Raw genomic sequence first — 15,328 nt, 5'->3', positions numbered from 1 at the left:
GGCTATCCACTATAAACTCATTTTAAAGACAGGCTTGGATGAGTAAGAGGGTTTTTGTTTTTTCTATGGGATTGCTGGTCGTCTTTAAATGTTCTGACACAAGCTAAGAATAAATACAATTAATTAGCACATTTTAAAAAATAATCCTTGAATTTGTTTTCTGCTATGATTTTAAATGAATTGACTTATTTTGTTATTCAGATAAAAGTTGGCTCAGGCCTATATTTTCAGAGCCTTGGGGGATAAATAACAAATACTGACATGTACGTGTGTCGCCAAATGTAAATAGGCTATACAAAATACTGTGAATCAGTAAAAACACTACTGTCTGTTATTGTGGTGGCCCATATTATCAGCATCATATTATCATGTTTGATGTTTTTTTTTTTTTTTTGTTTTTTTTTTAATGATTATGACCTTGACTCTGGCATAACACACGGGATACTGGTATGATCTAATTTCATTTCTGCATCTGTGTTCATCATCTGTTCTTACCTGTATGGAGCTAAATTACTTCTCCATGCTACTGTGAGCAGATGGAGACAGTATGAAGTTCCAATACTACGGTTTGTTAGCTTATTAGTTTTTTTGTGTCTTTGTTTTTAATATCAAATGAAGACGAGAATATATATTTTTTTATTTATTTGGGCGTAATATTTAGGCATTACAATCAATTTTCACGTAAGAAGCATAACAGTTATGACCAGTATAGTATCCAAACTTGAAATAATAATTACAGTAAATTGAATTTTACAGTAGATCATCATCATAAATCAACCACAAAAGTAAATTCATACACTATTAAATCTCCCTTAATACCATAAAATGTATATGGCACCTAATCGCAAAAGCCAGAAGCCAGTCCACTAAATAGTCATTTCATGCATGTAATCTACAAAACCCATAAATCCAGTATGAAGTTAACCCTCCTGCTGTCTTCACATTCTGAGTGCACCCCTTGTCCTCCAGATCAACAGTGACCCACCCTCACTGAAGAGATAAAATAAAGCAATTTCATTTCTTTTTAAAATGCCAAATCTATTTTGCACGAAGAAACAACCCGCCATTCAGCAGAAACTGTGTCAGTATCAGTGCAGAAAGATATTCTGCATTTCTATTTCAACACAGCTGTCATATATGTTTTCTTTACTAATGTATTATTATTATTATTATTATTATTATTATTATAATTATTTATTAAACAATATTTTTTAACCAAGAAATAGTACTCGTATAGTCCAAGAAAATAAGAATCACAAATGCGCAGAAAGTCATTTTGAATGTAATTTACTGAGGGCACTTCCAATAGTCAAATGTGGCTAACTGTTAGTGTGTGTGTGTGTGTGTGTGTGTGTGTGTGTGTGTGTGTGTGTGTGTGTGTGTGTGTGTGTGTGTGTGTGTGTGTGTGTGTGTGAATAAAGGCAATATTTCCCTTTTTCTAATGCTGGGGTCACTTTAGGAAAAGTAATAACATTTGAAGTTGAAAAACCAACATTTACGGTGTGTTCTCTGCTGTTAAAAACAGCTTTGGGTCATTTTTGGAGGGTAAAGCCAACATGGCTTCTTTCTATTACAACAGAGACTTTAAACCCCCAGATAAAGATGAATACAGGTTTGTGGAAGCCTTCCTGTGTAGCTCTCATCCCGCAGCTGTGGGCCCTCTCCTCGTCTCTCAGAGCACCCAGGGGTCCTCCTTCCCTCCCGCCTCCTTCTCTCTCTCCCCACCTGCGTCACGTGTTCTTCTCCCGTTCACATCTACTTGCAGGGGAGCGAATACGAGCACATTCCTATCAGCAATTATCAGCAGCAGTAACTATATCCAGATATACCTGACAGGGAGAAACACACTGCCGTCGCCCTGGATAAAAAAAGACCACTTTGGTTTCACTTATCTCCGATCTGTGCCCGCAGCCTTTACGCATTACAAAGGGCGATGTTTGGAGACGTCCGTGTGAAGTGACACAGGTCCCCCTGCGCTCCTCTGTTGAGGTTTGGACGGCCAAAGGACCGAACTGCTTTATCACCCTTATCTGGTGAGATAATACACAGAGAGCCCTCGGGAATGTAGTGATGTTGCTCTTGTACGCAGCAGACGCTGTTGTCAAAGTTGAGTGTGATTCGGGTTTCTATTGATACAGAATACATGTGCATGATAGATGTAAAACAGAACTCGCTGTCTGCTGTGTTTGATTGGGTTTTTCCGTTTTGGACATGATTTAATGAGACGTGCAAAGCCGCAGGATATCTGGGGTTACTCGCCTGTGTCAGTGTGCAGAGACCAGCATTAGTTCATGTCATTTCAGTCCAGTCCGTGTTGGACAGGTGAAATCTGACTGTTGCTGTTGGATCATCGTTGAACTTTTAGACTGATTTTTTTTTTATGCGCGACTGTAAGATAAAATAAATTGTACACACCGGCCTAGAGATTAATTTTCGAATCTGTAAATAAACACACATAATTAAAAACATGTCGCTTATATGACATAAAATTGGGAAGTCCTTGAAATTTTGCCAGACTTAATTGGCCTCAAGTCTCGTCTTTATTATAAAATATCCGTTACTTGACAGGAGAGTTTCATTAAATCATTTGTTGAAACGGGCACAGAGGGAAAAAAACGCTCCTATATTTTCCATTTTCAAAACTGAACATAAAAGTTTGTGAAAATGTATCAGAGCCTGGCGTTGTCATCCAATCAGTCCCCTTACTCATATGACACCGGGACTTACATCCATCCCTCGGCCAGCTCTCCGGTCTACATCCCGACCACCAGAGTCCCAGCCATGCTGTCCACTCTGCCCTGTTTGCAGACCTGCGACTCGACCCTCCAGTCGCACGGCCTCGGCGGGCACCACGGCTGGCCTCAGACCGGCACTGAGGGCTCTTCCTTTACGACCAAGAGCCCTCAGCTCCCGCACGGCTTCTCCTACTCACACAACACGGCCGTCAGCAGTAACTCCGGCCGGGACGCGACCTATCAGAGTCCTCGGGATCTCGAAAACGGCGCTCTGGCGGATCAGTACGGAGGCCCCGTGGTGCGCTCGGGCGGAGGTTCCTATTCCAGCCCCGACGCGTACATGAGCCCGGATGTGGCGACGTCCTCCTGGACACCAGGACCCCTCGAGAGCGGAGGGATCAGTCTGCCGGGAAGACATGGAGGACTTTGCGGGAGGAGGTCCAGTCTGGGTGAGCACAAGTCTAAAACCTAAAGTCTCCTTCGTGATTTTAACTCCTGAAGTCAAACCTTGAAATGTTTTATTACAATATTGCAAAGACAGAACATGATATCAGGGGAACAAATGTCTGAGGTGTCTCAACGCTGAATGGGATTTTGAAACACATCGGCACTATTTTAAAGTGAAATGTACTGTAGCATTCGGACACTCGGCCTCACATGTTGGCCTTTTCTTCTGCCTGCTCCAAGTCATACACCAGCAATGATCTTACCATCACTTCAAACTGTTTTATTATTCTGACTCAAAATATCAGCAAATGTGAAGTAAACCTATTTATTATTCACATTAAATGTCTTGATAGCATTTTCATTTTACCTTGTTCTAATAGCATAACTGCACAACAAGGAAGGCCATAGAGGCCTTTACCATATCAAATGATCCTGTCATCACCTCTTTCTTCAGAAGGGAAGGTCTCCAGCAACAATCCAGTGTTTGGCTGATAGAGTTCAATACACATGCAGAGAAAAACACAGTAAATGAGACACTGACACCTTGATCAGCATCTGAGAAATGAGGACCTGGAGTTTATTAATTGACAATTTAATCAAATGTTGTCCTTTTGTCTCTTTAGTTGAATTAAGAGATTAAGAAGATTAAGAATTTTACATCAAAAATGTGTATGGGCCTAACACCAAGTACACTGCTTCGTCACTTCATGTGCCATAAATTATACTATTATTTATAGGCCTATTTATTTATCTGTCATTTTTTTCTCACTTAACTCCGAGGATGTCCTGAGACATTTACAGTGTCACTGGTACTGAATCAGAATCAGAAATCAGAATCAGAAGCAGGTTTATTACCAGGAAAGATTTTACACCAACAAGGAATTTGTCTTGATGAAGAAGGAGAAGACAATAAACACACAGTGACTTTAATATATATATATATATATACAATATAAACAGACCGAGACAGAGACATTGAATTGTATGTTGTTGCCACAACCTGCTATCAGTCTGCACAATCTGAATTATCAAACTTTTATTGATGCTCTGGCATTTGGCTAATAAATAGGCCTACATCTACTTGTGTGCCTTCTTCATGTGAATTTAATATGGTATCACTACAGTGGCGAGGTTCTGCCACTGAATATCACTCACTGTATTATGTTCTTTATTCTGAGAGAGTTTTATGTACAGTATATAATTTCCATCAGTTTTAATGGTCACTTTAGCACAGTGTTCTTTCCTTTGGGCTGTCTCAAAGCACCAGCTCAGCACTTACACTGTGATTTATTTTGTTGTTCTGGAATAATAAGAGCCATCATGAGGTCAAAGGAAACAGGGAAGCTTTAGGACAGCTTTATCCTGACCGACGGCGTCTTTCTCAGGTCCCCCCGTCTCTCTCTCTTTAAGGGACACCGAATTTGGGCAATTAATGCCAGGGATCCGTGGTGTGCCAGAGATGTGATGGATGGAGGGGACCACTGCATGCTCCAGGCTGATAAAACACAGCGCAGCATCACCTTAACCAGATTCCCATCAGTCTGTCTCCCTACTGATCCATTTAAAGGGTTTGATCTATCTTGATCCCATGGGACTTCTGCAGATATTCATTATGTATTTGCCCATAACCAGAACCCATTAGCCCGAAGCCCCATTTTGAACATTGGGAAGAAAATCTTAAACACTTAAAATGTGTCTGAGTATTTGAAATTGAGGTAAGAAATAACTACTAGATAAGTAGACCTAAACTATAGTTTATGTCACAATAGCTCCGTACAGGAATTAAACATTGATTTATCGGAACTGTCTCACAGGTGATGGGGTATTTGACTTTTCTCTATACATGTTGACTCGGTATGATCATTATATTCTCCGGTCTTTAGACCTGATAGACGACATGTCCACTGAGGGCAGGGAATGCGTCAACTGCGGATCCATGTCAACGCCGCTGTGGCGCAGGGACGGAACTGGGCACTACCTGTGCAATGCCTGTGGTCTTTACCACAAGATGAACGGCATCAACAGGCCACTCATCAAACCACAGAAACGACTGGTAAGATACAGAGAAGAACAGCACTTACAGTTTACACACATTAACAAAGTAAATGTGTCATGGCAGTCTTCAGTTTTATGATTTCTACAGCTGTCATTTTTCTGTGATGGAATGAGTGGAACACATACTGCTTTGTCACTAAAACATTCATGACGCCTTCAGTCATGTCTTCAGTAAAGACTTTAATATAGATTACAGACTCTTGACCATTCTGACCAGTTTTCTCTCAGCAGTAGATGATAGTTTGGGTTTTCTTCCTGATCATGGCAGTGACACAACTGTGCTGTGTAACAAAAATCTGACTTATTCCAATCAGTGATGTGCTCTGTCAGATCAACACTGAGCTTGTCAGACTTTCCTGTTGTAGTTTGGCTGAGTCTTATGGGTGTTACAAACAAGCCCTATTGAAATGGGCCCAGAAAAGTCATTGGCAGTTATCAATCATAATCATTCAGAACAAAGTACAAAGGTCATGCTGCAAGTCATGCTACTCAAGACAATTTGATTCACACAACTTTCTGTAATCACCAAAATTGATTGTTCACATTACTTTATGTATATTTTTGATCCAGCAGATTTGGTCACATTTTCAGAAGACCTATAATAAATTCAGATTTGATGCAAACTTAATGAATGTTTTTTTGATCGTATGTGTGTGTTCCATTCAATCCATCAAAAGTGATGAATGAAAAATGAGAGCTGTAGAAATCACTGGAATCCTGCCAGGATATAGATTTTCTTTACAAGCGTATGTAAACTTTTGACCCTGACTGTATATGAAAGATCATAAATGGTGACCTGTACATTCACTCGTGTAGGCCTATAGGTCTTGCTTATTAAGTGCTTGTAATTCCTCAAACATTTACGTTTCGTGATAGCCAACTATATGCCTCTAGAGAAAAAATATCTGTCAGTGAATGTCACAGGTTACTTTGCAGTTTACCATTTTCACCAACCCGACAATGTTACAGTTAACTCCATTCCAACCACCTACACCATTAAGATGCTGCCTTAAAATACATCTTAATGTACCCGTGAAAATAATCCAATAATATGTTAATACACCACTCCATGGGAGCCAGTCTATTAAATTTGCTAACAGCACTTCTGTACCAACTTTTAAAGCAGCATTTTTAAATCCAAGACTTTTAAGAAGCTTAGTTGTAAAGTTATCTGGTCTAATAAAAATAAGGCTGTTTATTTACCCACCTTATACCATTAAAGATTAAACAGCAGTGCAGCCAAACTGGTGTCTATTAAGTACATATACTTTAGCTTTAAGGACAGTGAATTACATATTGACAGTGGGGGTAAGAGACAAAGTACGCTCAGTTTACTCAAGTACTACAAGAGTGACTGTGAGGTACTTTACTTCTAGGCAGGCCTGCCCACAGAAATGGTTGGGCCCTTGAAAAGTCCCAGGAAATGATAACACATCCATGTGTTTTCTCTCTCCTACATAAGCAAATGCAGTATATCTTCACTGTTATCAATATCATTATCTTATCTCAGATGCTAGTGACTCCCTCACTGATACTAGCCTGGCTAGTTATGTTAGCTGTGAAGTTACCTATTGGCTATCATCTGCTTCTTCAGCCTCCCAGGCTGGGAGCAGCAGTCTAAGCTGACTTACATTGTGTAATAAGCTACTTTTGTGTGTGGTCTAAAGCTCTTGCCAGCTACCTCTTCTTCTTTTCCTTTCCAGCATCCCAATTCATGTGCAGGTTGTGACATAATAGGAAAATTCTCTTCAACGTGAGCTGTTAGTTAGTTTAGACATACATACAGTTACATACATTAATTCAGTAATACTAAATACTAATACTACCCTAACATACCCTTTGTTGATACCAAGCCTGTTTTTTGTCTCAATACTTATATGGTATTACTAATTCCCTCTTTATTCTCAAACTGTTACACCACAATAACCCTGATATTAGCCAGCTGTAATGCAAAGTACTAGCCTAATACTCAAGTATATTTTAATGATAAAACGTCTTTACTTGAGTAGAATTTTGAGTTCTGGACTTTTACTTTTAATGGGGTATGTTTACACTGAAGTATATTTTAAACTGAAATACAAATCTGAATTATATTATCACTGCAAATTGATAATAAACCACAAGTAAGTCAAACATTTTGTGCCTAAGTTAATTAACAATTCAAAATCCACATGTGTTATATATTCTGTGGATTTAACATATGCTACCACTGATTTCAAAGCAGGAATAAGCTTAATTTGGGTTCGTCAGCATTTAGAAAATGGTGTCAAGGCTTCATGGCGATGTATTTCCCAGGAACATGCCTCTACAGAGCAGCTGCGGCTGTGAGTTACCCAAAAGTTTCTTTCCACCACTGGGCTGTATTCTGTTTTTATTTGTCCTGCAGCAACCTTGTCCTTGGACAGGCTGTAATTTAGCATTTTTCCAAAGCAACGTGACTCTCTACTTTTGTGTGTAGCATTACCTCCACCAAGCTGACATCACGGCATGAGAAAGAAAAATGTGTTATGTTATCTTTAGAGGCTGTCCAACTAATGAGTTATTAGAACCCTGGGAATGTGTATGTGAAGATATAATTCATCATTGTTTTACTAAACCACATCCTGACATCCTGCAATTCATTCTAAAAGTTAAGGAAACATTTCAACTCAATTGTCTAAAACTGTAGTCCAAGGACACAAAAGATGTGTGCTATTTGTGACAGCGCGAGGATTTCTCATTTGGGTTAAGGCCAGCACAAGTGAAAAATATTTTCATTTCAATTTTATTTTTCCTCTCTATACCTGCAGCAGACCACATCTCGCCGGACTGGCCTTTCCTGCACTAACTGCCGAACCAGCACCACCACACTGTGGAGACGCAATGCTGATGGAGAACCTGTGTGTAATGCCTGTGGCCTCTACATGAAGCTGCATGGGGTAGGACACACCATTGGGTCCACCTATTTAAATCTGCCCTGTTGCTTTATTTTGGCTATATGTGTCCTGTTCAAGCTAAGTCTTCTTGTATCCTTCCCTACCAACCTGTGTGTAAAGCTGCTCTTATTGGAAACTTCTGCTGTAGCAGGGACAGTTTATCATTTGCACAGTGTAGAACAGCTCCAAGGGCAATGGGGTCATTGTTAGCAGAGCAGCTCTGTGGCAGGGGACCTTGAATGGGTTGTCATGACACTGACGCCTCTGTGGTGTCATTGACTGGGAAGTGCGTTAAGCTAATGTGTGTTGCTACTACTCCCTACAGGTGCCCAGACCTCTGGCCATGAAGAAAGAGTGCATTCAGACCAGGAAGCGCAAACCCAAGACACACAAGAATAAAACATCAACAGGTAGGGAAACAGACGCTCTGCTCGTCCTTGTTTTGACTTAATTCACAAATATGTGCAATATAATATGTACAAAATAAAGTAAAATAAATACAAATACAGCGGTAATACTATTTTAATAGATACAGCAGATGGGTAGATTTTGATATGAACTCAAGAAGAAATGCAGGGAGGGAAATTAAAGTTGCAGATCACAAGATTAATATTTTATTGATTATTTATCAGAATGAGATCATTTTAATCATGCAAAATATATATGTATCATTCATATCGTATATAATAGATTATCAGTGTGTTTTCATGCCAGATTCAAAGAAAAGTATAAAACAGAGCACGAAACTGCTGTCTGTGGAGTTCCAAGGCTTGGTCTTACTGCAGTAGAGGGGCGCTTCATCAAGTCACACTAGGAGTGTAACTATGACGTTGAACTTAGTAGCAAAAGGCCACTGACTAGGCTGCTGTATTTGATGTGTCGGGAGTGAGAACAGGTTGTAATAGTTGTTATTTTCAATTAAAAGACTAATTTAACTGTCCTGGTGATTATTTAGGTTCCATCAAATCTAACACCAGCTCCCCAACATCGCTCTCAGTCTCAGAACATACCTCCACCATTAAGAGTGAACCTAACACGGCCCCTTCACCCTATGCAGGACAGACTGGCACATCTGCCACTCAGGTAAACCACCTTTCTATACAGGTCATTTATCATGTATCATTTTAATGGGAACATGAGGGATTTCGTATTTCACACCCTTAAAGCAGCTTTCTAACACTGGTCTGGTAAAAGATATGGTTTGAGAAGCTTAGTGACTGCTAGTAACTCGTGGGTTTGTCATTGAACTACTGTAACTGTAGAGCTAACTACAAACAATGTAGTTAACCAGGGAAGTTGTAGTATTGGGTACTTTTTATTTTCTCTGTACTAAGCAGTTTAAACCTCCCTAGCATTGTGTTCTCAGGATTTAACGGCACTGCATTTCATTAACAGTTAGCCTACTGGGGGGGCTTTCACTAGTTACTTAATTATTTACTTTTAAAGCAATATCATCATATCATTAGCTCTGTCTCATCACTACTAGCTCACTATTCTTATTTTGTGGACCATTTTAGTTCAGACTTCAAAAAGCTCCCTCCAGAACCATGTAAGCCATTATACAGCTGTATTCACAGCCCTAGCAGTTCTTCTCATAATGAGTAATTTGACTTTCATTTGTAAATTGGTATGTGCCCTTAAGTAATGTTTTTGAATATGTTGTAATAATCCTATACTAATCCTTGCTCAATTTGAAATGTCTATTTCCTCTCTGCAGACAGGTTCACAGTTAGAGAGCAACAGATCAAGAGTTGTGGACGTTAAATATGAGGATTATTCCTTTACCCCTACCTCCATGGCCTCACAGAACTCGTGGTGTGCTCTTTCTCAAGCATGAGCAGCCTTGACCAGCAAGACAAGATATTGACACCAGAAAATCCGTTTTGCCTTTGTTGTGGCCATCTCAACATCCTGCAATTATTCCTCATGTCACTGGAGCAGTGGAGAAAAGTGATGCATAAACATTAAACTGGGGCTTATTCACTGTCTGATATGTGTTCAGGCTGTGTCAACCCAAGGGCATCTTATCCACTTGCCTTCGTTGGCTCTGTAACTTACAGGCTCCATATACTGCAGCCTACCTGGTACATACTTTAGCCTCACAAGGACACAGGGTACCTGGACTGCAGTTTTACAGAATGATACCTGTTATCCACACAACATTGTCTTGACAGTTCAGCCAGGGTATATAATACAATTGAACCAGGACTTAGCACTGACCTTGGCTGACTCCCAAACTCCCATTTAACAAGCCATACAACAGGAACTACCTATGACTATAGGAACATTCTGTTTTCAGATAAACACTGCACTAAAAGGGCTGCACCAATGCAAAATCAATCAGATGAAATGTAAAAAGACATGACTTTATATCTGATGACTGTTTTTATATCTGAAGATTCTGTGGCTGTCACTGGTGTTTGTCAGCCTCACTGCTTTCTCTGGTGTTTCCAAGAATACAGTAAGAACAGTTCAGGCATGTTCTTGTCATCTCAGAAAGACTAGAGGGAAATTAAAAGAATATACCTTTCCATGGTTGTTGATAATGTGTCATTACCAACATGTAGATGATTAACTTATATAGTCACATTATTTATGTTGAGATAAGGACAGTTAAAAGTCATGGTGGACACTAAACCCAGCCAATCATTGCTGGTGCTAGAATGTTGTTTTGGGAGGTCTCTAAACAAACTGCATCTTCTGCAATTCATTTGAAACCCAGGAGCAGCTGTTTTATTCTGACATCATGATAACATATCAGAGGTCTATTCATTAAATAAATAAATTAATAAAAAATGACAATGACGTGCAATAGCTATTTTTCATGTTAAATATTGCAGACAAGAGAGAACCCTTAACGCCATCCCTAACCCTGAAATTATTCTAAACATAATAACATTTAGTTTGCATCTGATTTTTTTTCAATATGCAAGGGATTTTTATTATATAATGTTGTATAATAATATAATTTTCTTTCTGTTTCTTCTGTTTTTCACGTTCTTTAGAAATTGTACTTTTTTGAGAATTTGAGTAATAAATGTAATCTCATTCAATTAGTTTGTTTGGTTTTCAAGTGAATCTTACAAATTCTTCATTGCTCTTGACATGATGATTTTTACTCCTTGGGGTAAATATGCTCTTACAAATGGATTCTAAAACAAATGATATTTAACACTGTTCGTATATATTAAAGAAAATATTGTCACAAGTATCCTGTAACTAGATGTTTTTGGTTAGACCACTATGGTCATGTTTGTATTACTATATCTTGCTGTGGCCAACCTTCTTCTGCCTTTTGCTTTCTTTCATTTAGCCGTTACTTATGACTAACCAGCTATTTTTTAGGGGCTGCATTGGCTCAAGAGGTAGAGCAGGTTTAGTAGAGCAGAGATTACGATTTTAACAGTTCATACATTATTTATTATTTTAATGGTTTCAACCATTCACACACACGTGTCCATTAGCTATTTGAACTTTATTGTTCACTTTCAAATTAGTTTGCATCCATTCTCAATAGCAACACAAGGTAACAAGTGACTGAACTTGATGGGCAGATTTCTGGTTAGGCCTATTGTACATTTCAGTGTCATACTAGCAATGGCTGGTTTATTTGTTAAATCCTCACTCATTTTATTGAGTTAGCTGAGCTTAACATGTACTCACCATTAACTGCTAAAGTCAGATAATAGACCAACATGTTTTTTCATTTTTCTTTTTACCGTTAATGTCATTAATTCCTGTACCAGTATATTCAGAGGACCATATCACCTAACATTTACAATTACATTATGTATTTTCTGTTTAGGATCACTGCATAGTCTTTGGGGCTTCCTGAAGCAAAGTTTGTGCATTTGCATTTCTATTTAGTAAATATGTATTTGCTCACACTGACTTGTGCTCCAATGCACTCAGTCATATGTGAATTCATATGTGTGTGTGTGTACAAGGAGGGGTGTGTTCTCCTGCTGGTTGCTTAAGCTTACAGTGTCGACCAAAGGTTGTGTTCCAACATGGCTTTATGACGACCAGGTCCAAGTAAGCTGCTCTGTCAAAGAGGTCTGTCAGCAACAAGGCTGCTGCTTTACGGCCACCATGGCGACACCCAGGCACCAGTGCGTCAACAGCACTGCCCAGCTTTATGATTGTTGGCAAAGATGTTGTCATCTTATCTGTTGGTGGGAGAGGCCTGTTGCAGTGCAATGTCAAGATTCAGATACATACATTTTAGTCTGACAGACATAGGAGTAAAGTGGGTGTTTGAGCCTGAACATTGGGAGGTTGAGATGGAAGCACAAGACGCTCAGTAAAATGATGAATTGTCTAAAAACACCAAGTGTGACCAACTGAGCTCCCACTCTTGCAGTGGCCATCATCGTCCTGCCTGGCCCAGCCACCACACCAGCTGACGACCTGCCCATGGATCAGGAGAGGCTGCTGTTGACTGAGGAGCCTTTTTACCTTGAGAGTCTCTCTCTCTTATCCACATGAGCACTGTCCCCCTCCTCGCCCCTTCTCTCTCTTACTCTAGGGAATACAGCACATTTAATTATGAAATGGATACTATTTTTAAATACTGTTTTTGAGCCAGCTCTCTAGGTTGAAAACTTTAACATCACTTGATGTTTTTGCAATATTCTAATAATATTTGAGACTTCAGCTTGTCAACCACTTAAAACATCTGCATTTTGCAACTTTTTTTTTTGCAATTTATGTGCTGTGATTTTATGATAATTTACAATAATTTACACAATTAATTTACACAACAGTTAAGAAATTAAAATGTATTATTGATTGCACCCTGCTGTTACCTGCTGCATGGCATTTACTCTGAATCTCTTGCAAATAGAGCAAGCTGTATTGATTCCCATTACCATTTGTCAGGCTCCAGGAATCTAGTACTTGTCTCTTATTTGCATTAAAGTGTTTCTCATACCTGTGTGCATCACTTGATCATGTGTTTCTGACAGTAAGACCCTGATTGGAAGGCAACATGATGCTCACTGGACAAAAATCCAATGTCTGTATGTTGCAGCCTCCATCCCGAACAGACTAAACCAGTTTCCTCAAGAAGCAGTTTCAGGTTTCTCATTTTCTCATTGATTCTTTCTGAATGACTTTTCCTGTTCTTATTTCACTTAATAACAGATGGCGTCCTGTTTGCTCCGTTGCTGCTTGACTCACTTGTGTCGCTAGCAGTGTATCAAAGACGTGACAGTCCTGCAAATGATTTGCATGTTGTGTGGCAAAATGTTTCTGCATATTTAAGGTGGTTCCCTCTTTTTGACGAAATGGAAACTTTACAAGTGTTGCAAGTGACCGTCTTTTTGCATGAAATATAACCAAACTTTAGAGTGCTTCTGCCTCGATGCCATATTTGCTGCATTCTGAACCAAAACAATGCAGTGTGTGTGTGATGTCATGATGCATTTGCAATGAGCAGAACCGATAAGCAGATTTGTTAAACAGGCATGCTAACGGTTTTAAGGAATCAATTCACTGGGCAGTGTGCGATTCCCATCCCTAGTACTCTGTAATTTTTTACTTTGAGTGGAGATGATTAATCACCCAATTTTCTGATAGTACTAGCTGTCAACCCAGGCTGGGTCTGTTGACAGACTTACTCTGTTTTTAGTAAGTTTTTAGGAAGAAAAAAACGCAAAAGACAGTAACAGCAGAGGCAGGCTGAGGTCTAAAATAAGAAAGAAAACAATGGGGTAATGGATTAGCAGGAGACACCCCAACAATGATCACTACAGTGACCATGAGTTTGATTGTTTCCTTGAGAACCAAAGGTTACAGGAAGAGGGGGGGTAAACGATTTTCTTATATATTTACAGCAAGTTGCTGTGCAGTGTTTTGCAGTTTGGCCTCAGAGCAAGAGGGTGCTGGGTTTGAATCCTAGGGCAGGACCTTTCTGTGTGGAGTCCGCATGTTCTCATCAGTGCACTTGACCAAAGCAGTTGCTTTTACTGGTTTTTAGTCCCCAGTTGGCAGGTGCCTATATGACAGCTCAGGATGGCTTAAATGCAGAGAACCAGTGAATGACAATGTTGTGTGATGGAGTATGTTATAAATAAAGAGTCTTCTGCTGTAATTGTACTATAAAGCAAGGTAATGTCTATTCGTAATGTGTTTTATTTCTACTGCATTTTATTAGATTGTACTGTAATGTAATACCGATAGTTACATTAATATTAATATATTACTACTATTTCTAAAATGACTATTCTAACTATAATTATTACTACCTATGATAATAGGTTTATGTTACTAATAGGATAATGTTACTGCACCTCAGAATAATATTACAAATCAAAAGGCGAATGCAAATAATGGTTTTAATATATATTTTTTTAAATTCAATCAATAGATTTCAGCTTTTAAAATGTAATACATGCAAGCTGTGATTAGCCAGTCCTGTAAACCAGGCCTTTAAACTGATTTTTAAATGGCCAGATTTCAAAACAAAGGTCCCAAGGTCCTTATGTCTGACCTATAAAGTACTACATAGCTATACCTAGATTCAGTCTTAATCTTCCAATGAAAATGAGTATTAGATTTAGCCACATTTGAGTTATTTATATACCTCACAGTTGTAGTATGATTTTAGTCGAGGAATACTCACAAATTTTTAGTCAAAATGCATTATCTTTTTTAACTTCTATCTTTTTTTAGTGTGTGTGTGTGTGTGTGTGTGTGTGTGTGTGTGTGTGTGTGTGTGTGCGTGTGCGTGCGCACATGTTTATGTGCCTATCTCAATCCATCATTGGCCCAGGGCGGAGATAATCCTTCTTGGGGCCCAGAAAGCAGGGGTCAAGTCCAGGTTTACTCAGCCCCCACAGACCATCCCTCTCTGTTCACCAAACCCCTTCCTCTTTTTTCTATCCACTCTCTATTGCCCTGAGATGAGGGACAGAAGATGAGGGAAAATCTAGTTGTTAGAGACATTGTTACACTCTTGAAACACTGACCATCAAGCAATAAAATATGCACAACCAAAAGTTTTGTAATGTTTATCTTACAGTGTGTGTCAAAGTGTGTGTCGAATTTCATACATATCTATCCTCAAGGGGCAGTCGCAATATAACTTAATATTTCTGCAATTCTATTGCCTTGAAGAAGATTCTCAATTAGCATGTGCATGACATATCACAGCATTGTACCAACAGCGCCACC

At 39.2% G+C, this 15,328-nt stretch overlaps 1 protein-coding gene across 1 annotated transcript; it reads left to right on the top strand.

Moving 5' to 3' along the window:
* The first annotated feature begins 1,771 nt into the window (after positions 1-1,771).
* Positions 1,772-11,377, top strand: gata5 (GATA binding protein 5). Its single transcript, XM_037105346.1, has 6 exons — positions 1,772-3,184; positions 5,066-5,235; positions 8,027-8,155; positions 8,478-8,562; positions 9,108-9,235; positions 9,870-11,377. The coding sequence occupies exons 1-6, from the start codon at positions 2,665-2,667 to the stop codon at positions 9,987-9,989; spliced, it is 1,152 nt and encodes a 383-aa protein (XP_036961241.1). The 5' UTR covers positions 1,772-2,664; the 3' UTR covers positions 9,990-11,377.
* Positions 11,378-15,328: the final 3,951 nt, after the last annotated feature.

This window comes from Acanthopagrus latus, chromosome 7 (genome assembly GCF_904848185.1).
Source record: "Acanthopagrus latus isolate v.2019 chromosome 7, fAcaLat1.1, whole genome shotgun sequence".
NCBI lineage: Eukaryota > Metazoa > Chordata > Actinopteri > Spariformes > Sparidae > Acanthopagrus > Acanthopagrus latus.
The sequence above is the reverse complement of the archived record's forward strand: the minus strand, read 5'-3'. Positions and strand labels throughout refer to the sequence as shown.

What these genes read in the sequence shown, in the direction of transcription:
- gata5 (XM_037105346.1), top strand. Translation starts at nt 2,665, where the DNA reads ATGTATCAGAGCCTGGCGTTGTCATCCAATCAGTCCCCTTACTCATAT. An exon ending in CGGGAGGAGGTCCAGTCTGG is followed by an intron (nt 3,185 to 5,065) that starts GTGAGCACAAGT and finishes TCCGGTCTTTAG; the next exon opens with ACCTGATAGACGACATGTCC. An exon ending in TCAAACCACAGAAACGACTG is followed by an intron (nt 5,236 to 8,026) that starts GTAAGATACAGA and finishes CTATACCTGCAG; the next exon opens with CAGACCACATCTCGCCGGAC.